At 40.2% G+C, this 26781-nt stretch overlaps 1 protein-coding gene across 1 annotated transcript in view; it reads right to left on the minus strand.

Annotated features, from left to right (window-relative positions):
* The window catches only part of Myo1d (myosin ID), a 294625-nt gene that overhangs the window by 150992 nt on the left and 116852 nt on the right, over positions 1 to 26781 (minus strand). The window contains exons 14-16 of the mRNA XM_055620037.1: positions 23336 to 23468; positions 14550 to 14716; positions 5300 to 5507 (exon numbers count right to left, since the gene is read on the minus strand). Coding sequence (XP_055476012.1) covers positions 5300 to 5507; positions 14550 to 14716; positions 23336 to 23468 — 508 coding nt within the window. The remainder of the gene's footprint in view (positions 1 to 5299; positions 5508 to 14549; positions 14717 to 23335; positions 23469 to 26781) is intronic.

Raw genomic sequence — 26781 nt, forward strand, 5'->3', positions numbered from 1 at the left:
TGTGTGTGTGTGTGTGTGTGTGTGTGTGTGTGTGTGTGTGTGTGTGTGTAAGGTTACTGGGTTCAAATTCTAGTTCCTGCACTCATTACTATGTAACTACCCTGTAGCTTTAGTTTCCTTAGTTTCCAAATAGACTTGTTTACAAGGTTAATAAAAGATCTAGGGAGTATATAAAGGAACCGTAAAAACATCCATTAGTCGGATACCATTCTAAGAAGCTTTTTGGATTGTTTCTTTAATGATAAAGTCATTTTTTTCCCCTGAGGAATAATGAATGTGGTTGGTTTCACATAGATGGGAGCAGGAGGCCTTATGGCTTCCTGCCATACTTGAGAAAGTTTTACAGTAGGCAATACCTGAAGGAAAGGGGCAAATGGGTTGTAGAACCAACAAAATCCCAGTTGGAAAATGATTTTTTAAAATTAATTTATTTTTTTATTAATTACAATTTATTCATTTTGTATCCCAGCTGTAGCCCCCTTGTCCCCTTCCTCCTCCTTTTCCTCCCACCCCTTCCCCAAGTCCACTGATAGGGGAGGTCCTCCTCCTCTTCCCTCTGACCCTAACCTATCAGGTCTTATCAGGACTGGCTGCATTGTCTTCCTCTGTGGCCTGGTCAGGCTGCTTCCCCATCAGGGGGAGGTGATCAAAGAGCTAGCCACTAAGTTCATGTCAGAGATGGCCCCTGTTCCCCTTACTAGGGCACTCACTTGGACACTGAGCTGCTATGGGCTACATCTGTGCAGGGGTTCTAGGTTATCTCCATGCATGGTCCTTGGTTGGAGTATCAGTCTCAGAAAAGACCCCTGGGCCCAGATTTTTTGGTTCTGTTGCTCTCCTTGTAGAGCTCCTGTCCCCTCCAGATCTTTCTATCTCCCCCTTCTTTTGTAAGATTCCCTGCACTCTGCCCAAAGTTTGGCTATGACTCTCAGCATCTGCTTTAATCTGCTGGGTAGAGTCTTTCAGAGGCCCTCTGTGGTAGGCTCCTGTCCTGTTCCCAGTTTTCTCCCTCTTCTGATGTCTATCCTACTTGCCTTTCTGAATTAGGATTGATCATCTTACCCAGCGTCCTCCTTGCTTAGTTTCTTTAGGTGTACAGATTTTAGCATGTTTATCCCAGAAGCAGAAAGACATACATGGTATTTACTCACTTAAAAGTGGAAAATGATTTTGTTCACAGTCTGTCTTGTGGTTAGTTCACTCAATTATGTATACAAACCTCAGAGGCCCCTGATAGTTATTCTCAGTTTCAGAATTCAGAATTCATCATAATCCTGTTAGTGAGCCACCCTTAATTCTTCACAAGATCATTCTTGTGATGGGGGCTTTATTATAACCCAACAATGAGAATCTTGCAAAACACAACATGGAGTTAACAAATACATGCAAGAAAACACAGATAAAGATTAATTGTTAAACAAGATAAGCCAACAAGGGTAATCCTTGTGATATACTGGCCACCTCTGAAACAGGATTTTAAAAAACAAAAAGCTGTTCTGTAAAAACTGGCGCTTTTGTCCCAGTTGCTAATGGACTGAAACACAAGGACAAATATATGAACATTCTCTCTTCTTGTCATGTCTGAGAAGTAAGTAGTTCTTGAAACAGACTATAGCAAGTTTTAAAAATATACCTGAACAAAATTCTAAACTGACAGCAGGGTATGTGGCAGGCTGCAAGGAACCACGGCCCGCAGTCTGTGGACTGTGCTTTGATGTGTAGTAACACCACTATACATGACCCTCAGCACGCCCAGGCTGACCCCGACCATCTGTAAAGACACGGGCTTCAGCCAACTGGAGGCGGTGAAAGATGGTGTGTCAGATGACAACCGTTATTCATTTAATACGGTATCATATATGGCATTAAATCCTTAAGGTGATCTTGAGCAATAATAGTAAAAACTACAAAACTAGAAAGTGAAATAACATACACGTAAAACATGCATTGCCTGGAAATAATTTTAAAAATAAAAAATGATTTAAACTTTTTAAAGTTACTTATTTTTTTTTGTGTTTATATATGTATGTGTATGCCTGTACCATAGCATGTGAGGAGAGGTCAGAGGACTACCCAGGTGAGTTCTTTTCTTCTACCCTGGGATTGAAATCAGGTGGTCAAGCTCGATGTCAGGGGCCATCTCACTGAACCCCAATATTTTTGAGTTTGAAACTAGAGTCTTGTACAGATTAGGTAAGCACTGAGCTGAATCCCTAGCTCTTGATTATTTGATACAGGATCTTCCTATATAGCCCTGGTTTGCCTGAAACTCATTATGTGGGCCAGGCTTAACTTAGACTGTGGCCCTCCTGCCTCTGTCTTCCAAGTGCTAAGATTACAGGTATGTGTGTCCATGCTGAAGTGATTATCTTAAAACAAACAAACAAACAAGCAAACAAACAAACAAACCCAACTACTGAGAACAAAAGGAGTCCAACACACACACACACAAAGCAAATGCAGAGTAGCTAGTTCTGTATTCAGGAAAAGCAAATTCCAGAACAAATTCTATTATTCATCATTAATATATGTAAAAAAAAAAGGGAAAATATACTCTGTTTTTCATGTTAAAAAAAGATTTGACAGTTATAGTATGTTAGTTAGTAAATTAAAAATGAGAAAATTACAGAATAAGTAAATTGGAGACACGGTCCTTTGGGGAAACATAATAAAATGTATTGCTAAAACTGACAGAAAAAAAAAAAAAAAAGAATGAGCATAAAAGGGAATGACTACAGACAAAGAGAATGGGAAGAATCTTAAGAAAAAATTGTTAAAGTCTATTCAATTAAATTTAAAAACTTGGAAGATTTTTCTAAGAAAAAATGATCAAAACTGATTCTATAACAGATACCGAACAAAGAAAAAACCAAACTCACAAATCATCATAAAGAACAGGACAAAGCTAACTGCCAAGGTGGCACATGCCTATCATCCCAATATTCTATAAAACCAAGGATGGAGTTGGCTTGGCCTACATACTAAACCCCTGTCTCAAGCAAAATACAAATACAACAAACAAACAACAAAAAACCCCACAAAGCCTCAATAAAATTTGGAGTTATGCTCAAATGTCCTTCCAGGTGGCTTCCTAAGAAAGTGAACTCCAAAAGATTAACTTCAATACTAGTTAGACTGTTGCAAAAGACAGATGAAATACAGTATCAGATCTAAAAGAAGACAACAAAAATTAATGACAAAATTGTAACTGGGTATGGGTATACACTTTGCCCAGAACTAGGAAGGCTGAAGCAGGGAGAACATGATACATTCAAACCTGAGCTACATAGTCAAATCCTGCTTCAAAGATCCTAACCAAGAAACCAATCAACCAATCACTCCAGCAAGCACCACCACAAAGCCCCTCAAAGATGAGCACTGAGGATCAAAGGAAAGGACCTGAAGATCTGTGACAGGTACATGAAAACAGTTCAGTGTTTTGAAAAATAAAGATCCAAATTTACAATCATTCATAAGAAAGAAAACAGAAGTAGACAAAGGCAATGTTCAAAGTGCTATTAGTACAAGGACACTGAGGATTAAACAGAATTTTGTAGTCTAATTTAAAAGTTATTTTGCATTCAAGGCAAAGTGATTGGAGACCAACAATGGAAGCCTCATGAGATGTCTAAGCATACATACATACAGAGGTTTATTGGAATTACCCCACAAGAGAAGGGGTAATGCCTCAAATAGATACGTCATACTAGCAAAGAAAAGCCTCAGTGCTAGGAATGGGTTAACACTTTTTGAGTTGGCTATTGGGGTCACACAGACCGCCAAGCATTACAAGTTATTGCTTGTACTCCTGGCTATCTCCCAGGGTCTTAACAGTAAGACCCTGTTGCTGAAGACACTACATGCTTGAGTCACAGAACATGGAGACATCAAGCTGGACAGGCTGGTGTTCACAACGCTGGAAGTGCTAAGTGTGGTGCCAGAGTAGAGGGCTAAGCATCAGGCTCACCAAGCTGTGAACTCTGCAAGCTATAACAACACCTGGCCTGACAGGACAGGCCCACTGGTTATGAGCAGTCATGAATGTTATGGGAGTAGCCAGCAACTATCTGGTTAGATCAAAGACCTGCTCTAGGAGATGGAACCCATATCTGGCACTATTAAAGAGACCAAGAACTTCTGGATAAATAGGTCACAGGGCCAAGGGGAAAATCCAATATCATTATTCTGCTAAATAGACACAGTACTGAATTGATTCCTAATGACTTACATTGCTATACCCTTAGATAGAGTATCTCTCAATCCTCGCTAAAAAAAAACTCTTTGCAGTAGATGAAAATTAATACAGAGATCCCCAACTAGTTAACATACAGAAAACAAAAGACTGTGGCACCCTTATCCCTAAATCAGACATTCATATCATACCACTCACACCAAGGTTTGGGAATCTTTGTAGAGGAGGTGGCCAAAAGATTATGAGAACCACAAGTTGTTGATACTATCAAGAAAATAGTGTTTTCTGTATCTAACAGGATAAATGTATATATGAACTTAACATATGTGACAGCATGCAGAGACCTTTGCAAGCCCTACCCAAACAAAATTTCAGCACTAAGGAAGAAAGGTAAACATGTAATCCCATCATTAGCTAAGGAGCTGTTAGCATTTGACAGCCACTGGGAGGAGAGTCAGTTTCCTTTAAGGACGTGGCTTGGTGAGCTGACCACATATCAGTGTCGGCTAAGACTAGGCAACACAAACTGGACTTGAGAGGGCAAAGAAATAAAAAGAAGTAATCTCAAAGTTCAAAGGCAAGGTTGGGGGGTAGAGGTAGAAAGGGTGTTAAGGAGAAAAGCTGATGTGGATTGATGATGATGGTACATGTGTGTATATGCTGAAAATGCATTTTATGAAATTCTCAAAGAATAAAAATATTACAAAAATATAGATAGGCAATTAATAAAACCTTCCAACAAACGATCAACTATTGAGATGCTCAAGTTCAACAGTAAGCAGGTAAATAAAACATAAAACAACAATGAAATATCACTGCACTGGTTATCTGATAAGATGTAGGGAGCGATATCACACTGGTGGAGCACACAGTCTCCCTCAGACAGATAACCAATAGGTAGTGGCTGTACAAATTGGTAGTTGCTTTAGCAGTAGAAACCTGGCAGTACTTTTACCAGTTCTATAGAGAGATATGCTATAACCCTGAACTTCTTCACAGAGGTGTGTGATTTTTAAACACACACAGACACACGCATGCACACACATACATGCACGCACACATTTAGCATAGTTTTGAGTGTATAAAGAATCTAAAACATGAAGTTACCTTTTGTAGAAAGAGGACAACCCTGACAAGCATCTGAGCACGGTGTTCTTCCAGCGTGAACAACGTACGGGGTGTTCGAATGAAAATTTTGGTCTTCCCATAAGCTACGTCATCCTGAAAGCCACATCGTTCTATGAGTTTCTTGACAGCCTCTTTGTCTGAAGGAAGGTCATGATTAGGCCAGGTGAATTCAGAGATCATCTTGTACCTGGGTAAAGAAAGAAGAGGGAACAAATCCAAGCATGGAAAAAAATGTATCATCATTTTAACAGAAAAACTTCAACACAATTTTAGCCAACTGAGAGATATGAGAGATATGCCTCTCATTAATCTGGGGAGATGAAAAAAATCTCTTCATTAAAACACTTCTTCATGATAATAATTCTTACTAAACTAGAAATAAAAAAAGACTTCCTTAATCTGGAAGGCTACTCACCAAAATTTTATAGCAATTATCATTTGCAAGTAGGAGACTGTGGAAGCATTCTTTTTACAGACACAAAACACGAATGCTTCCATCATGGGTTCTCAACACTGCTCTGGAGGCCTAATTAGCACAGTGAGGAAGAACAATACTGACAGCGCTTAGGAATAATGGGACCCACTTCAAAGGGAATCAACGGATCTTTGGATAAACTCTTGAAACTAGCAGAAAATGAAGCGGTGTTAGGTCAGCATATGAGAATGAACTACTATTTGTAGTTTGCTTTCTTGAAGATAGATTGTGTTGAGTGAAATGAACCCAGACTCAGAGAAGTGTTTCTGCTTTCTCGCATCTGTGGAATCTCGGCGTGAGAGCAGATATGAAAGTAGAAAGAAAGCTAGAAGGAGGTGAGGGAGGGGCTTAGGGAAAGCAGTGGAAAGGTGAACCGATCCGTGTGCTGTATTCAACATGAGTGTCTCAGTGAAGCCTGTTATTTCATATGACCGATACCTGCTAATTAAAACGTTTTAAAGCAAGGGAAGCATGTGCGTGCTAGACGGAAGCATCAGTAAATTACTCTGTAACCTGGCTGAGTGTGAAGAAAAACTCTGCTAAGACTCAGATTCAGTATCAAGAAAAATGACTTTTAGCTACAGGTCAGTGCTGCCAAGGGTGTGGGAAATCACTGTGCAGGCAGGATAAAAACGCCCCCCTCCTGCCATGCACTCATGCCGTGAGTGCTCCCTTAAAAGTCCGCTGAAGCTCGCAACCGCTTCTTATGTAGCTCAGGCTGGTCTCTAATTCATTATATAGTTCAGGTAAGCACAATCCTGATGCTGCTGCCTCCCAGTGCTGGGATAACATGCCAAGCCTAGGATGGCTTTTTAAAAGGCGGCTCAAGCTTCACTAGATTGTCTTTGCTTATAATGAAGACGTGCATTGCCTCTGCATCTTCATATAATATTTAGGAGTAGGACACATCTTTAAGGTTCACTGAGAATCCCTCTTTTTGACTTCCTATCTTGGCTGTGCATCTGCTATTTTAAAATTGTTTAGTTTGTTTTCTGTCAACGTGACAAATGCCATGGACAAAAGCAATTTAGCAGAGGAAAGGGTTTATTTCAGTTTATAATTACAGGTCACAGTCCATCAGTGAGGGAACTTAGAGCAAAGACTCAGGCCAGGAACCTGGAAGCAAGAACCATGAAGGAACAGATGTGACAATAGGACAATTTGATCTGATAATTCCTCAACTGAGGTTCCTTCTTCCCAGATAGCTCTAGATTGTATCAAGTTGACGATAAAAATTAACCAGCACATACACATACATGTTTTGTACTATTTGAGAATGTATAGGGTAGGAATGAGGTATTTAATCTTGAGCCACTAAGACTAGAATATTGGAAATTTATAGGTTTGTGGGAATAAGGTTGGGGTATGGGTGCATGCATATATGTATATGTGTATGTGCGTGTGTACATGTAGGCCAAAGGTCAACACTGGGTGTCACCCTCTATCCCTCGCTAATTTTTTGAGACAGGATCTCTTACTGAACCCAAGGCTTGCCATTTTCATCTAGACTATCTGGATATTGAGCCCCTGGGATCTACCTTTTTTTGACTCCTTCTCAGCTGGGGTTAAAGATGCGAGCGCTGTAGCCACTTTTCTATGCGCGCTTATAAAAGGCCTCACATGTGTATGGCAAACACTTTACCCCTCATCCATCTCTTCAGTCTCTTGTATGTTCTTTGTAATCTTTCTGTTTTATACAAATATTGGAAAACACATTCTAGTGACCAGTATTTTTTTCCGTGCCTCAAATGAACACACAAATACCTTCTGAGTTGAAAGCTAAAAAGTCCAAAAGGAGACAAAGGGTAGGTAAAGGTCGCTAGTAGAAGAATGCCTTTTCCCTTCACGACATGCGTGCTTACTGGTTCCTTCAACCACTCTCATGGCTTCCATTGTATCTCAAGGCAACACACTCCCCGCACAGCCCCTCTAATGGTTACCACTCCCACGATGCTCACTATTTAACTTCTTCTGGCTTTGTGTACAGGAGAACAATGTAACTGATAAATTCTCCATGTAATAAAGATGAACCATAACTCTTTCTAACGAAAGAACTGGACACTGTTTGAACACACCTCTACTAGCAGAAACACGCCTTCCACACAGCCGATAGATCTGTGTGGTTTCAACAGGAACAATGGATCAGTTTTAAGCATTTTTTTTTCATTACTATAAAAATGAGCTCCAGTTTTTCAGGCCGCTGTTCTATAAAGTTTTATTCATTTCAGCCAAGAACATCTCTTTGGTGTGATCTCCTTTGCACACACATGGCTCAATACTAGTGCTGTGGAGAAGACATGTCAACACTAGGTGGTTTCTTATGCTTGTCATCTCCTATCTCTAACAGGCCCTCTTTCTCTCTGAAGGCAAGCCTACGGAACAAACTCACTTATCTCCTCTCCCGAAAACAGCAGTTTTCAACCTGTGGTCGAGGCCCCTCGGGGCGGTCGAATGACCCTTTATCAGGGGTCACATATCAGATAGCATGCATCCCGGACATTTACATTACAAACAGTAGCAAAATTAGTTATGGGTAGCAACAAAAATATTTTTCTGGTTGGGGTCACCACAACATGAGGAGCTGTGTTAAAGGGCCACAGCGTTAGGAAGGTTGAGGACCACTGCGCTAAAAGAAGTGTTCTTTCTCACTTTGCCTCTACTGTCCTCCGCCACGTCTCCTGGTTCTTGCTCTTACTCAGGATCGTGCCTCACATGTCTCTGGGGAAGCAGAAATAGATAGAACAACTGCATCTTTGCTGCCAGTGAAGCTTCGAGCCTTCCTGCACCTGACATGTCTTCTAGCCGCATCCCACTGTCACAGGCAAAATGCCTTTGCTCCATCTCAGGCTGCTGTGCCTTCCAGTCAAGTCTGTGATTCTATCCTGTCTTGCCACCTTAAGGATGCTTTTACTACCTTTATACCCCTCTGTCATGTGCATGGGATTTCCCCTGTTTTTAATTATCTCCATCTATGCACATTTTGTAGCCTCTCCTGACCACACATCTGTTGTATTTCTGACTCATCATAGCCTTTCATGCACAAGCCAGCCTTGTCATCTAGCTGCAAATGCCTCCTGAATATGTCCACTACCCATATGTCTACAGTAACGCACGGCTGAAGACGCTATTGGCAAGCTATCTTTTCTGCAGTAGGAGAATTTCTAAACATCTATTTGTTTCTTGGGCATGTGGTCACCATGGTGATAATATATATAGGACATATTATATGCTTAAAACTAATTTCCATTTTAAACATATCATGCTTAAAACTTACTAATTTAAACATCCCAATGCTTTGGTCTAATTACAAAGTTCAATACAAATCAGGCCCTGTCTATTTTTTGCTATCTCACACCATGCCAGACACTTAGCATCTTTAATCTATACTGATCATGTGATTTTTTTTTTTTTTTTGAGACAGGGTTTCTCTGTGTAGCCTTGGCTATCCTGGACTTGCTTTGTAGACCAGGCTGGCCTTGAACTCACAGAGATTTGCCTGCCTCTGCCTCCCCGAGTGTGGGATCATAGGCAGGTGCCACCATGCCTGGCGATCATGTGCTTCTTAAAGCGCCACACTCATTATGCATTCTGCTGGCTATTTTCTGTCTGACCTGCTCTCTTTTGACTTTTGTATATTTGTGTAGTCCCTGGAACTGCGATCTCCTTAGAGGCTCCTCTGACCTGAAACATTACAATTTTCTGGTTTAAGTTTTTTAAATTTATTTTTATTTGTTATTTATATTTATGCGTGCCTGTGAGTATGCTATGTGTGCTCAGGTGTCTGAGCCCTGAAGAGGGTGTTGGATCCCTGGAGCTGGAATTACAGGAGGTTGTGAGTTGCTACCAGCTCTTTGCCAGTCTTCATTGATTACCCATAGTGAAATAATCTTGGCATCAGTATAAGGTGTTATGATCTCTCCTGGGTCTATTCCTGGTAATTGATGTAGTCTCATTTTTCTTTTATAATTAAATCAGAAACCTTTTCTATATGTCTTTAATATTTTTACTTAGTCTGTGTGCTAAGAAGATCCATTCTAAAATACTATCGTCCCTTTGCATAATGAGCTCAGTAGGAGAATGAGTTGAAGGCAAAATTACCAAAATACAGTCCAGTTTTGGATCTATCAGTCCACATATGCATCTTGCAGCCTCTTTTCTGCCAAAGTTAACTCTTTCTTTGCTTCCTTTGTTAGATGTTTTGGATTGTCAAGTCTGAATCTCCTTGTAATGTTTAAAACAAATGACTTAACTCTTGAGTAGTTAATCCAGTGGGAGAGCATAGCCAATCAACAACTCTCACTGATCTCTTCTCATCTGCACCTTCTGTTGTTGAATTTTTTGCTGACTTATTTTAAAACCTAGTGGATAGAATCTCCTTTCTGTGGTTTTTCAGAAGCAATCCGAAAACCCCAACAAAGCAATTTTTTTGTTGTGTTTCACAAAAATTTTCTCTAAAGTATCGGCATCAGAATCAGCCATCAAAATATCATCCATATAATGGCAAATAATGGATTGAGGAAACTGCCTACAAATTACTTCTAGCAGTTATTGCACAAAATATTGACACAGAATTACTCTTGCAGGATAGTAAAAAGGCAGTCTTTTAAGTCAAGTACTATTAGGTACATGCATTAGGTAGTAAAGAAGGTAAAGGAATTCCAGGCTGAAACAGACTCATTGTTTGGATTACTCTATTCACAGCTCTCAAATCTGTTAACATTCTTCAATTTCTGTTTGCTTGCTTGTTTGTTTTGAGGCAGGGTTTCTCTGTGTAGCCTTGGCTGTCCTGGACTTGCTTTGTAAACCGGGATGGCCTCGAACTCACAGCAGTCTACCTGTCTCTGCCTCCCCAAGTACTGGGATTAAAGCCACCAGGCCCAGCTCCAATTTCTTTTTTAAAAAACATATGCAGGGAAATTCCATGGGCTGGTAGACTCCTCCATACGTTGAGCCTCCAGCTGCTCTTGTACCAGCCACTCAGGAACCTGTGATTTTTGCTTGGTTAAGGGCCACAGCTCTTGCCACACAGGCTTGTCAGTCAACCATTTTTAAGGTAGGGCCATTGGTATAATTTCAGCAGTGCCCCAACCCCACGATGAATTTGGAAATTCAATCCCCATTGTGTCCCATTTTTAGACAACCTGCACAGTCTTTGGTTGTTCTGGATATTTTTCAATAACTTCTCCAGAAACACCTGAGTTCCCCACTACTGTAATAAATCTTGTCCTCGTAAATTTATGGCTACGTAAGCCACATAAGGCCTTGACTTTCTGATTTAACATTCTAGTCCCACACATTTAACCTCTCGCATCCTTTGTTTTATCTGAGATAACTATCTAATTCCTAGAAATGGAGTATAAACCTTTTGAAGAGGCCATTTTGAATTCCAAGATTTTTGTGAAATGATAGTTACATCAGCTTTTGTATCCACCAAACCCTCTCCTTCAGTGTCATTCACTTGCAACTTTACTTTTTGCCTATCATTAACAACTGTTTGCCAAAATACTCATTTTCCTGTACTTACAAACCTTCCTGATATTTCTATTGGAGCAGCTTTGCCTTTGATATAGGGACATATCAACAGCTGAGCAATCCTATCACCTATGTTAAATCTGCTTTTACATAAGCCATTATTTTAATTTCTTCTTAGAAATCTTCATCTATAATTCCTGGATGTATAATGAAGGAGCAGTCAAATTGTTCCTTCCTAAGACCATTCCTATTGTCCCTGAGGGCAAAGGACCATAAATCCAGAAGTTATTTATAACATTTAATTTTTGTGGATGGTGTAAGATGTTTATCTTTGGCCAAGTCTAGAGCAGCACTGCCTGCAATAGCATGCATTAGATCTACAATACCTAGTTGAAGTTTCTCTGCCTGCTTGTTATTTCCTCGCTGACAAGAGGCAAATGGCTTGTGCTTTTTCAAGCCAGGCCCCCATTTCATTTCCTGATGGCAAGAAATTGCCCTGGATATCTGTCTTGGATCTACCCTCATTTGTCCGGTGGCAACCTTTGCCACACTGCCTGCATACCCCTGGAAGCTTAGGCCTTCTTTCACTCTTATATTTAGAAAAAACACTGCCTTTAGAGATACCTTGTTCACAGTTTTGTTGTAGATGACCACATTTCCCATAATTAAAGCACTGGGCAATTTTTGATATCCAAGACCTCTAGCTGTAGCTTGATCTATGACCTATGTTTCTTTTAATGCTGTCTCCTTTTCTCAAACATTGTAACCAGTTCTCTTAACTCCAGCTAGCCCTACTCCCAGTTTCCAGTCCAACCCCTTCAAATGTTCCTCCCAACCATTCCTCCCAGTTTTTAGCCTGGCCCCTTTAAATGTTTCTTCCAACCACCCCCCACCCCCAAGTTCTCCAACAGTGTGCTTAAACAGTCCCTTCTCCCAGTTTTCCAATACTACAACTGCTCTAGCCTATCTGTTCAGCTCAGCTTCTCCTGGTTCAATTGTCATCAACTGCCTTCTCTTCTCACTCTGCTAGCCCAATTCACTTTCAATTGTTTCTATTTTCACTGTGCTTAATCTCTTCTTTTCTCTAGCCCTACTTAGTCTTCTTTCTTTTTGCACAGTTGTCTTCTCTATCTCTACTCAATCTTTCTTCTTCCTGCACCAACTGTCATCACTGACCTTACTCTTTTGCCAGCTGGAGCCTACCACTCTTTTCTCTTAGCCTCTGCTGGCTTTTTTTTTTAAATTAATTTATTTTTTTAATTTATTTTTTATATTAATTACACTTTATTCACTTTGTATCCCAGCTGTAGCCCCCTCCCTCATTCCCTCCCAGTCCCATCCTCCCCCCCTCATCTCCTCCCTGCCCCTCTCCAAGTCCACTGATAGGGGAGGTCCTCCGCCCCTTCCATCTGACCCTAGCTTATCAGGTCTCCTCAGGACTGGCTGCATTGTCCTCCTCTGTGACTTGGCAAGGCTGCTTCCCCCTCAGGGGGAGGTGGTCAAAGAGCCAGCCACTAAGTTCATGTCAGAGACAGTCCCTGTTCCCATTACTAGGGAACTCACTTGGATACTGAGCTAAACAGTATCCAATGGAATGGGGTACAGAGCTAAACAGAGAATTCTCTGTAGAGGATTATAGAATGGCAGAGAAACACTTAAAGAAATGCTCAATGTCCTTAGTCATTAGGGAGATGCAAATCAAGATGACCCTGAGATTTCACCTTACACCATCAGAATGGCTAAGATCAAAAACTCAAATGACAATATATGCTGGAGAGGATGTGGAGAAAGAGGAAAGAGTCCTTCTCCATTGCTGGTGGGAATGTAAACTTGTACAACCACTTTGGAAATCAATCTGGTGCCTTCTCAGACAATTAGGAATAGTGCTTCCTTTGCTGGCTTTTTAAATACTCTCCTGTTCCCAGAAGTCCAAGAGGACAACCAAGAAAGAAGGGCAATAGGGTCAACTGGGGATCCTTTAAAGAGCCAGGCACACAAAATAAATCATAGTACAGTTGTATGCTAATTCACTGTCTTAGTCAGTATTCTACTGCTGTGAAGAGACACCATGACCACAACAATTCTTATAAAAGAAATCATTTAATTGGGGCTTGTACACAAGTGGACATGCTGCTGGAGAAGTAGCGGAGAATTCTCTATCTGGATCCACATGCAGCAGGAGGAAAGACACAGGGCCTGGGATGGGCTTTTGAAGCCTCAAAAATCACCAGCCCTAGTGACATACTTCCTCTAACAAGGCCACACCTACCTCAGCAAGGCCACATCTCCTAATCCTTTCAAGTAGTACCACTGTCAGCATTCAAATATATGAGACTATAGGGGCCATTCTTATTCAAACCATCATACCCATGTAGATGCTAGGAATAGACCTTAGGTCCCCTGGAAGAATAGGAAGTGCTCTTTACCACTGAGCCACCTTGCCAGACCCTGGTTTAAGTTTTATGTATTTATATACTCACTTTTTTTTTTTTGTGTGTGTGTGTGAAATCTACAGTCCAGAATGGCGGAAACATTTATAGACATTTAAAACGATTAAACTGATGAACTTGAGAACATGTTCCTAACTCCTAGTTGCCAGGAGTCACCGACACTACCAGTCCTAAATCAATAGCAGCACTATCTCACACTCAGTGACTCCTACAGCGAGGTGCTGTTCTAAGTGCCTCGTGTCCTTCATCCAAGTCGTCCAGCACCCTTCAATGTAGTTACTACTTCACTGTCATTTCACACACAAGGAAACTGAGTCATGAAAAGAGTCATACAACTAGAAAGTGGTAAATCCAAGATTAAAACCCGTTAGGCTAATATCACAGCCTCCGTGCTTAACTTATTATAAAGATGATAATTACCCTATCAGTAGTGACAGCAGTACTGAATATCTATGGTGTGCAAGGGACTTGGACTTTTATTTCATTCTCACAACAACCATTCAATAAAGTTTTAATATTCATTTTATGGATGAAGAAATAAGGTCAAAGAAGTGAAACTTCGACTTAAGAACAAGCAGGGAAGTAAGTCCTACAATAGCGTCCTAGATAAGACTCTAAATCCATGTTCTTCACATTGCCATCAAAATGCCTGAACTTTCTTCTATGGTCTATAAGCTACAAACTCAGGGCCTCTGCAGATTCTGGAGAAAAGTTTCTCATATATGCAATACTTTTCTGTTCACTTTATAGATGCTTGCCGATGGCCAAATATAGGCTGATGTATATCATAAATCTGAGTGCTGTTGCCTTCTGCTGTGTACTCTGCCCTTACCTGTGAAGAAACTTCTCATAGGTCTGGCGGAAGGCAAACCCTGCCCGGCGCACTCTCACATTCTCCAGTAGTCCAAGGTACTCCACCTGATGGCGGCAGCGCTCATCATCAAATATCTGTGGGGACTTCTTGTCATTGGGTTTGATGCAACGTACATAGTAGGGTTCCTAAAGAAATAAATAAGCAATGACAGAATTCACTTAGACCCACACAAGAGATGCTAGCATGTCATTAGTGTCATTTGTGTCAAATTAAGTTCGGTGCCTCTGATCACCTGGGTATATACCTAGGTATATACCTGCAAATGAAGCATTCTTCCTTTCTGCCTCTGTTCATAGTAGTTCTCATGTAACTACTGGTTTAGATATTACTGTTTAAGACTCATCAGAATTAGTAGAAAGGAGTTGAAGCTAAGGAGCAAATAATTAAGATGGGTAAACACTGAGTTCTGTATATTTACAAAAACTGAAGGAATAACTCGAAAGAAGAGAACACAGCAGCTGTGATAAAGATCAACTGTAATAGAGAACGTGATAGATTGGAGTACAGCTCCCTGAGTGTCGGCCATTGCCGTTATAGTGTTTTTGTCATTGCTTTTGTTGCATTAGTTTGTGCTTCTGAAAGAGATTAAACTTTATGGGTAACAAAAACATTACAAAGCCATCTATAGGCATTAGTGATTCTATGAAAAATCCCCAGGAAAATTTTCTCCTCTATACCAGTAACATTATGTACTAGGCCTTAGATATCAACCCCTGTTAAATATAAAGCCGCATTTGGCATAGATCCGTGTACACTGGGAATAATGAATAAATTATCACTGGATGAACTGAAGAGGTCAAATATATCCTACTTATAATAATAGTGAGTGTCTTTCTTTTCTCTGAGTCCATTATCCATCAGACACACAGATGCACGCTAATTAAGACAGAGTCCCATGCAGTGACATTAGGCAGTTTTGAGCACTGTGGAGCGGTTGAGATGGCAATGGGTAGAAAATGATTTAAGAAGTAGGATATTTTTGAAGAATGTGAATTGATTTGCACTTAAAAGAATAAGTTTTCAATACCTAAAACGAAACTATAAATATACATTTATCATGCTCCCTACACCGTTGAAATAAAATTGTCTTCTTCCCCTTTGCAAATCCTGCTGTATTAGTTTCCTATTGATGCTACAGGAGATGATGACAAATTTAATGGCTTAAAATAATATAATTTTATTGTCTCACAGCTGTGGAGGCTAAAAGTCTAAAATGGGTTTCAATGGCTGAAGTCTGTGGGTTATAGAATTATTACTTTCGGGGGACCTTGGAGACAGCTTGTTTATCTTTTCTGGGGTGATGGTTAACTTGCTTGGCCCGAAATGCATCTAGGAGATTGGTAAAGTGCTCTTCCTCACTATCTGTGAGGGTGCTCCGGTGGAGATTAACGAAGGGGAGAGTGAGCAGCACAACCTTAGGGCTGGGCTACCCTTCACACTCTACCTCCTGGCTTCTGTGACTGAACAGCTCTGCTCCACCATGCTCTTCTCGGCGTAATGGACTGAAACCAAGAGTCAAAATAAAACTTGCCCCTTTTCAAGTTGTTATATCAGTAATTCTGTAAGAACAATGAGGGCTGACTCCATCTCACATACAGCAATGGCTAGCTGGGTCTCCACATATCAGTGCTCTGCTTCTGACTATTTTGTCTTCCTTTCCTTACCAAAGGGCTCAGTGATTATATACTGAACCCACCCAGATGTTTTTGCATAATCCGTAACTTTAAGGATTGCTAATAAGTTCTTAATTTCACCTTTCTGTGCAACACAGTTACAAGGGAATTAAATTCTAAGTTAGGCCATGGGGGAATTTATGGAATAACAACAAAAAAGTAAATACGGCATAATAAAAGGCACAGAGAGCAAGTTATGCAGTCAATGATTTAATCAGTCACGCCTGTACAATGAAACCCTAATTAAAAACTCAACACTCTGGCTTGGAGGACGTATTGCTGTATTGGGTGAATGGTCCAACCTTACTTACTTTTTGGAGGCAGAAAGCCACAGTGCTTTGGACCTTACTTCCATCCTTTGCCAGCCTATTTATCTTTTCTTCTGGCTGTTTGTATCTTTCATAATAAAACTGCTACCATAGGGATAACATTTCTACAGTTCTGTAAATCATTCTAACAAATTAGTAACTGTAAAGAAAGGCCAAGGAAACTCCAAAAATTGTATCCAAGTCATACAAAAGTGTGTGCCGGAGACCTCACTTGAAGATAGCATTTGAAATCAACATCAATCTTACTAGGAACTTTGCCCTTTAACTTGTTTAACCTGATGGCAACTTTGGCCAGCGGTGTCAGAAGGGAATTAAATTGCAAGATACCCAGCAGGTATCAGGTTGGTGCTACTAGGTAGGGCCATTATTTTGTCTAGCACACCTGTCTTTATTTTAGTCTTGACACCTAAGAGTGAAAAACATGACCATGATATTTGCAGCATGTACCATTAAGGGGCAAGAGTCTCTGAATCTGGGCTGGCTTTGTGACTTGCTTTACCAATACAATACAGGAGAAGTGACACTAAGCAACATGGGTGTCCATGAGAGGCACTTTACTAGCATGTAAAGAAGCCAAACACTGCATGAGTAAGATGCCCAACCATCTAGTCATGCCATTTGAGTGAGATCATCTTAGATTGCCTATCCCCAGCTTCCCGATCTTTGCTTGTTGAGCCCAGCAGAACTGTCCAGCCAACTTACTGAATCATGAGGAATAATAAGTTGTGGTTTTCTTAAGCACTATATTTCAGAGTAATTTGTTATGCATCAAGAGATAACTGATGATAGGCTTGAGGCCCATGCCTTTAATCCCAGCACTTAGGAGGCAGAAGCTCTCTATGAGTTTGAGGACAACCTGGCCTTCATAGCGAGTTTCAGGCCAGATGGTTATACCCTGTCTCAAAAAACAGACAAACAAACACTGGTAATGCGATCAGATCCTGTAATACCAATATTTATAATTTAAAATATTTTTGTATATTTAAGCAGAGGATTTTAAAGCAGAATCCCACCTTTAAAACCATCCATAGTTGGTAAAATTTGTAATAGTTTTCAAATGGAGAATTTATAGCTTACTCTTGAAAGGGCTCATGATAATTTTTAAATAAATTTAGTGACATGGAGAAGGAGAAGCGGTCATTATTAAGTTAAGATTTTTGGTGAGTCTTTTGGCACAGAAGGTCTTACTGCTTGGCGAATAAACCAAGACAAGTGGTACCAAGCACAATAAATATCAAAGTGCTTTTCGATCTGTCTGCATGTTCTGATGCTGGTGCAGCACTACAGAGAATTGGCATACCTGTATCTTAGTGATCTTTGCTATTAACTAGTATGATTATTTCCTTTTTACTGTCAGCTCAACTACACTTACAATCACCTGGGATACTAATGTAGCACACTTCCGTGTGTGCCTGTAGGGACAGCTCTGCAAGGAATTAACAGTAAGGTTTATGGTTCTGCAGAGGACTGTGTAACACCTGGCTGGAATGTGGGCAGTACCATCATATTGGCGGGAGGTCTGAACAGAATAAAAGGAAAAAAGAGGCATCTGAGTATCAGCATTCATCTTTTCTCCCTTCTTCTGGTTCTCCATGAGAACTTTTCTGCAGTACCAAGCCTTTCCCAAGAGAAACTGACTCTTCAAATACAATAAGCCCAAATAAATCTTCCCTAATTACATTGCTTCTGATGGGTACTCTGCAGTGCATACATACATACATATGTACACATACATATATTCAGGTACATACAAAGAGACAATAAAATAAAGAAATCTTTAAGAACTAAAAGGAAACCATACAAACACTAGTCAAAACAGACACTTGCATAATTGTATTATTCACAGAAGGCAGACTTAAAAATAACAATGAAGAAAGGGATGCTTCAAACAGACGAGTGTCTCAATCAACAGAAACATGATAGTTCTAACTTGAAGGAACACAAAATATTTAAAGAAAAGACTGAAAGTACATGAGATACATGAGTAGTCAATATGGTTTTTAACTCACCTTGCAACCCAACTCAGAGATTGATAAGGATGCTGTAAAGTTGACATTAGTATGATAGCCAACCTTGACCCACTGGGACTTGCACAGAATACTGAATATAAGCTATCTTTAAATACGAACAAAACATACCCATAAGGACAGTTTAACAAATTTCTAAGGACAAGAATCATACTGAGGATGTCCCCTGGTGAAATGATGAAGTTAGGCATCAAGAGAAAGAGAGATAATTAGGAAACCTTCGTGCTTGAAACATACTTCTCAGTGACTTTGAGGTCAAAGTTATGAGGTGAATTAAAAAATACTTTGAACTGAATACACACACAGTGATGTGGACACTGCAATCGGTGCAAGGCATCACCTGAGGCAGTACTGAGACTCTACTGAACAGATAAGAAATGGCATCCAGGAAGCAGAACTACCACGATACACTAACCAACCAACAAGTGGGGAAGTCCCTTCAGCCTGTTAGTGATGTAAGACATTGAATATGGAAGCTAGTGGAAATACTTTTTCTATATTTAATCAGCATTCTGTCTCAGTTTATAAATGCCACCTCCTCTCTCACTTATAAATACCAAGACTGACTCAGCCTAAGCTATCCTAAATTTGACAAATTTGGTGTTGTATAAAGGCTAGGCTGCCAGAGTTCATAGCCATCTCATTTTCTTAACCTGTCTTCCTAGGTTTTATGTGAAAACTATAATTTGTAAAGGAATGCTGAATGATGCATGCATTTTAGCTAGAAGATAATGCATTTAAGTATACATCTATTTGATCTGCTTTGCACACTGTCATCAAAGCATATTCAAAATAATTTAATAATTTGTTGACCATCTGTTGGTAGCATTTTATAGAAGTATCAAACTGTACAGAAAGGCCTATTATTTGTATTTAAAAGCTATCTAGGTCATGGATTCAAGGTGAAGGGAGAAGGCACTACATCTGAAACACTGTGAAGAAGCTTCTCATGGAGTTCCACTTCTTGGAAATGGACTAGGTGGTGCTCACTGGCTTCCAGTGAACCCTGACAGAAGCAGAGGAAACATGGGGCAAAGGCTCCAGGCCTCCTCCACACACTGCTATAAAGTAGTAAGGACATTTCTGGTGCAGATCAGAAGCCAACAAGCCTAAGAAGCAGTGCAGCTGCAAGGATGTTTCTGGATCCTGGTGCAGATCTCTAGTGTGATAGTGAGCATCCAAGGTTGGTAAACACTCAGCTTCTCTGTTTCAGAAAGAGTCTGCATTACGTCTTTGTTCGCAGATAATGCATTCTCTGGGTATTGAATTTTGGTCTTTTTCACTCTGCCTGATTATTATTCATTGGAAGCTAATCTATCTTTTCTCTGGCTGTTTCTAAGAGACTTGTTTTTGAAACAGGTGTGGTGGTACTCACACATAACCCCCGCACTTGGGAGCTGGAGACAGGAGGAGCAGGAGTTCCAGATTATTCTCAGCTGCAGAGGGCTACAAGACAGCCCGGGCCACACAGTAAGACCCTGGCACCCACACAACAAAAGCAAACCACAAGTCGCTTTGCCTTTGATGCTCTGCACTACACTATGTATCACATCAGATCTCCTTTAACTTTCCCAGCTTGGGGTCTGCTTGGCTTCCCGGCTTGCCTGGCCTGTGGGATCTTAGACTTGTTGGGCACATTTCTTCAAGAGTTGCTCTGTGTTCCTCCCCTTCTGTGTGTCTGAGTACATGCATGCTTGCTGTTTGCATTGTCTCCATGTTTCTTAATATTTTATAGCTTTAAGTGTCATTCTAGATGACACTTAAAAATAAAAAATTCTTTTATTTTCACTATTATTTTTGTTCAGCTTTATTTCTGTAACTAGTTATTTGTTCTTTCTCATATTTCCAGGCCCTTCACTTGAGTTACATTAAACATTTTATATTTTGGTGTGTGTGTGCAAATGGGTATAGCTGTAAGAATGGCTGTGAGCCCTGCAATCTGTCTGTCTCTGCTCCCCAGCACTGGGTTACAGAGATGTATCACCACTCCACTTTTACATGAGTGTTGGCTCTGAACTAAGGTCCTCATGCTTGAACCAGCTCCCCAGTTGTAGATTCTATTTGTGGTTGCTCTAATATCATCTGGGCCTGCCTTTTATTCTCACTTTAGCACATGACATCTTTTTTGTTGTTGTTTCATTTTATTTATTTTTTTAATTTTTATTAATTACACTTTATTTACTTTGTATCCCCCATAAATCCCTCCCTCCTAATCCCACCTTTCCTCCCCCTTCTCCACGCATGCCCCTCCCCAAGTCTACTGATAGGGAGGTCTTCCTATCCTTCCTTCTGATCCTAGTCTATTAGATCTCATCAGGAGTGGCTGCATTGTCATCTTCTTAAAAGTCACTTTTAAAAAAACTTCATTATTTTCATTTATAAAACTTACTTATTTTATGTGTTATGAGTGTTTTGCCTGAATGTACACATGTGTACTGCCTGTGTGCCTGGTTCCCATAGGGGCCAGAAGAGAGTGTCAGTTTCTCTAGAACTGGAATTGCCCATGCTTGTCAACCACCATGTGGGTACTGGGAATTGAACCTCTGGAAAAGCAACAAATGCTCTAAATCTCTGAGCCATCTCTCCAGGATACCACCGCTCCCACCCCCTGTAGTCACTCTTCACAGTGAGCTTCTATTGATTTTCTTAAGACAATAATTGTGTTTGCTTTTTATTTTTTCAGATGCTTGGGTTAATACAAGACCCAGACTTCCTTAAACTAAGCTGCTGGGTTGAAGCTTTTTAAGCTTATTCAGGTAATGTGAATGTGGGCTGCAAATCTCATTAAAGCTGGCTTATAACTACATATTCTTAAAGACTCACTGCCTTCCAACACCTGACACCTTCCTCCTAAGTGTCAGAGACTGAGATAGGCAGTTTCCTCACTGACAATGGAGGGCTATTTCTAGTTCATGCTACATTGGTCTTTTGGAGCTGTAAGTCTTTGTAGGCCTCTCTCTCTCTCTCTCTCTCTCTCTCTCTCTCTCTCTCTCTCTCTGTGTGTGTGTGTGTGTAGATTAATTCTCACTCTAATTTGGGCCAAGATTTCAGTTCAAGGACATAGACTGAATGCTGACTAACTGCCCTCAAACCTAGATATCTCAACAGCCTAATAGGTAAAAAGGCAGCTTTCAGGCTGTGCTTCCCCTCAGTTGATTTCTCTGTTCACACAGCCCCTGGTTTACATGCCCCTTCATTTGACTAGCTCCTTGTTGCAACCAGAACGTTGATTTTTAAAAAGTTTATTTAATACTTGTTTCAAGGATCTTTAGTGGGCACTGTATTTGCCATGCTACCAGGAAAAGCAATTTTATAAATACTTTCAGGATCTTTTGTCTGTGTTCTTACATTAGCCTTATGTTGTAACAAAACTCCCCTAATGAGTTGGGTGGTACCCTCTCTTCCCCCCTCTCACACAGCGGACAGGTGCTGTGGACACAGGTGCTGTGGGGAGCGGGGGGGAGAGAGGCTACCACCCAACTCATTAGGGGAGTTTTGTTACTATGTCGCCAAGTCTGGCCTGGAACTTGCTGTGCGGCCTAAGCAGACTTTAAGGTTGCAATCTTCCTCAGACTATACACATATATTAATGAAACAATGATTCGTTCACCAGTTAACTGAGTAAACATCCTCCACAAAGCAGTTAGCTCTTTCCTGTGTTGCACGCCTTCCTTCTAGGTTCACTTTCTTCTCCTTGGATGCAGCAGGTTAAAGATGACATGGAGAGAAGTAGTAATGGGAGGGTCAGGGCTGTGGATGGCATTGTAGCCTGTATGCCCTTCATCTGTCTTTCTGGAAATTTAATTACACAGAAGGATGGACTGTGCTTATTTGCTCTCAGTTGCGGCTAAGGAATGATGATGGGAAGAAACAGAAAGTCACTGAACAGATGTGCACTTGTGACATTTGTTTAATATAACCATGGTGAAGTATAGATGTAAATTAATTTTTTTGAAAGGAAAATAGATCTTAAAAAAGATAACAACAAAGAAGAAAACATACAATAAAATTACCAGAAGAGAAAGATACAAAGGAGCAAAAAATAACAAGTCCCAGAATGCTGCTAATTTATCAAACCTGTCAACAGCAGCATTTAGGAGTAGAAACCTGTTCTTTAAGGAAGAGAAAAATAAAACCAATATTTAAAAATAAAATGGAAAAATAACCAGACTCAGGTTACCAGACATTACAGTCAAAGTAACAGAAAAAAAATTAGAAATAATTGTCATTAATCATTCCTGAAGTTCAACCATTTAAAGCAACGTGAGGATACTATCTGGCAATTTGCTGTTCAAGCACAACACATGGATGGCATGTGATTACAGTTACATTCAACTGTTTCCACCTTTACTCCCTCCCCTCTCTGGCCATGCCCTGCTTTCCAGCACAGATTCAGTAAGATTTGCCTGTCATGGTATACCATACAAGTAGTTAAAACCACAATGGCAGTTTCCCCTTGACCTTAACAGTAGAATAAAAAGTTTGAATTTAAGAAAGAAAATCATCTGGGATATAAACAACTATTTTAGTAAAGTTTTTTTTTTTTTTTTAAAGCAGAAATAAAAATTCCGTTGTTCACTTTGAATATATACTGTTCAAGTTAATTAAAGATAATTATCTAAAAAGGTAAACTATACACGTGTTCTCCACAATGTATGTTAACGTAGGCTAAGCGGGAATCTATGAATCATAAAGGACGTTTCGGAAATAATTACCTTTGAAGCAAGGTTGTCTACGAGAGCAATCATAGAATTCTTAAACAAGGTGGCAGCAGTCAGAGGCCTCTTGGTCACCTCTGTAATGCTCAGTTTGCCTTCAGGCCACATATTCTTCAGCACAGGATTTGAACTGAGAAACACAGAAAAAAAAAAAAATCAAATGAAGCATTTCAATAAGGTGACTAAAAAGGCTCAAACCGTCCTGTTAATCTGTGGCCCAGGAATCACAGTGCACTGCAGATGGAATTCACGAAACCTAAGTGGAAAAACTGTTGCATCCAGGAAACTATGATTATACGATGACTAATACTGCACCACAGAAAATCTCCAAACTGTAGCACTTTAAATATATTCTTTAAATTTCTTTAAAGTGACATCCACTAAATTACCATGTAGATCTCTTGTGTCGATAATGTGGCTCTTAGAATACACACATACATATGTATTTTATTTTACATAAATATACACACATATATCTGTATAATACAGACTTTGTAATGGCTTAAAAATGAAGTCTCTGGCAGGAAAATGGTTCTCACGTCATGGCAGACAATAGGAAAGTGAAAACATCTACTAGGTAATAAATACCTGACTAGGGACATAAACTTAAGTGTTCGGATCCAGTCTCCTGGCAAAGCCATCCTTTCAGGCTGGATTTATGAGCACCTTCACAAGCAGTGCTAGAGGCCCCAGCACTATACTGCTGTCACACTAGGGCTACTGTGACCTAAATCTAAACCTGCACTGCAGGCCAATTCCATGTTGAAACCACAGGTTTGTTACTTGTGGACCTATGACTCTGTGGACATATTTTCACATAAGATGTGTGTAGGACCTCGGCTGTGATTTTCTTCCATTTCATTTAGGGTGCTTTGCACTTTAATGTAACTGGGACTGGAAATGCTGCTTCATTGGGGGAACTTTTTTTCTTGTCAGAATTGTTTTTTCTTACAAATTTGGGGTTAGAAAATGACAATAATTAACATAGGCATTCACAGCTAATTGTTTCTCCATCATCATGTCCACTTTTCTTTACCTTGTGGGAAACTGAGTTGGTTCCCCAAAGTATGCTGTGAATTTCTGTTTCACACTTGCTCAAAACAATCACTGTGAAATGGAGGAAAGTCTGATGCCAAAGCAAAGAAGTGATGAGGGGAGTTGGCTGGGTCTGCGAGTCCAGAGAGGGTAACACTTCTGACTGCCACCACTGTGTAGGACCAACTACCCAACAGAACCAGAAAGACAATGTGAAACTCTTTGATTTGAAAATAGGTTGATTGCTATGCAGTTCTCTTCCATCATTTCCAGTCATGCCCTTATAAAAAAATAAGCACATAAACACACCGTTTTCCCCTTAATTCCTTTAGCAGAGAAGCAATTCAAGTGATGGCCCTTTACTTGTGCTGTATGGGGTTCCTACACCTTCCAAGCAGGCTTTTCGGGCAGTGAAAAGCTGTGCTGTGCACATTTGGAGAATTCTTACACGTGCCAGAAGACTGAGGATCACTGCTGTCTGGATCCACGCAGTTTCTAACCCGAATTCTTCCCCTCTCTCCCAACAGTGATGTTGGTTGTGACTGGATACTATTCTCAAATAATGTAAGTGGAGGGAAGAAGGAAGACTTAAAATATGGTTATATATCATATTAAAGTTCATATAAAAAATCCAGAGAGATAGAGTCATTTTAAAAGAGAATTCTCAGGCCAGTAGTCATGCATAAAATATTATCAAAACAGATTATTTAAAAGATAACTTAAACACCTGGATATTTTTATTTTCTCTTTTAGATTTACTTTTATTAATATGAATGTGTGTGTGTTACATGTGTGTACATGCCAGAAGACGGTGCCAGATCCTCTAGAACTGGAGTTACAGGCAGTGTGTGTTGCCTGATATGGGTGCTGAGAACTGGACTCTGGTCCTCTGAAAGCGCAGCCAGCCCTCCAGCCCTTAGAACCTCTACTTATTTATTTTTAAAAGGAGAAACAAGGCCAGAAAGCTAGCATCTATGAAGGGTAAGGCAGATGTGAGCAACAGGAGGACGAGTAAAAGTTCAGGCCACCCACCTGCTCCATTCTTCCATTTCCAGACAGACCTGTGTGCACAGAAGAATCACAGTGCACTGCACTTTGTGCATGTGCAATCTGGGGCTCTAAAGACTAAAGTTCCAAGAGTCACATTAACATATACCAAAAAAAAAAAAGGATGCATTCAGATTTTGGGATGTTGGTCAGCCACAGAAACATCAAGAAGTGTTCACAGGTGAAGGTGCCTCATCTAAGTGCATCTCATTACAAGGTCTTCCCCCATTATAAAGACACATGGGGTAAGCAGCAGTGAGCAGACGTTTAATCTTTTTACTGCTTAGAAGATGATAAAATGGATTCATCTCACCCCAGCCCAGTACCATTAACTGTCGGTTTTATCTAAGTTCCTTTGTTCTAACTCTATGCTTACCAAGCACACAGCAAGCTGGCTTTATGGGTAATATTTTTCATTGTCAATTAGTAAGCGAGTGTTCACTGCTGTTTGGCTTCCTGAGCAGGTTTTTTCGGATAGAAAACAACCTGTCATACCAATGCAAGAAGTGCACTCTATGTGACTACTCGATATTTCCAGAAATGCATCCGTGTGTTACTTCATTTCTACTTGGGGCCTGTGATCCTGGACTATTGTTAGTCCACCACTGAAAGGTGCTGCTCTGTCAGCTTATTCTCTGGGCCATGATAAATGTGCAAATGTAACAAACACTGTTTTGTGTTTCTTTTTAGACACAAGCTTGACAACACACTATGACATCATCACTAGCCAAATGGTTATTTTTCCAGTTTAACATTTTCTACATAGAGAAATGCTAGATTGCCATTTGTTTCTCAGCTGGTTGCATATTACCTGATAAACTGAACATTGAATTTCTTTTCTGAAAGTCACTTTTTCCTTCTCCCAACTCTTGCATGGACTCACTTTCCTATTCTGATATCTTTGTAAATTTCTACTACTGACAGCTTCATCCTCATTCTTGATGGCTTCAGAATTTACAGACAAGCCATTTTAGAGCACAATGTCTTGAGAGAATCATTTAAACATCTTTTGTCCATCTTTTCATTTTCTATTCTCTCTCAAGTCTGCATCAATCAGACCTTTGTCTTGACCACTGCCCAGAAATCAGTAGTTTCAAGAGTTCCATGACTTGTTCCATGAGCAAACAGGGTTGGTTAATCTTGGCACCATTCCTGTTTTCTATTTGATATAGTTAATTGCTGTTTTAAAAGAGATTTATTTATTTCACGTGTATGTGCATGAACATAAGCACATCGAATTCATACACACTTGTATAGGTCCAGAGAGGGTGTCAAATCCCTTGGAATTGGAGTTGTAGGCAGTTGTGATGTCTGTGTGCTCTTTGCAAGAGTAGCAAGTGTTCTTAACCTCTGTGTCATCT

The sequence above is a fragment of the Psammomys obesus genome, unplaced genomic scaffold, assembly GCF_907164565.1.
Source record: "Psammomys obesus unplaced genomic scaffold, mPsaObe1.curated_primary_1811, whole genome shotgun sequence".
NCBI lineage: Eukaryota > Metazoa > Chordata > Mammalia > Rodentia > Muridae > Psammomys > Psammomys obesus.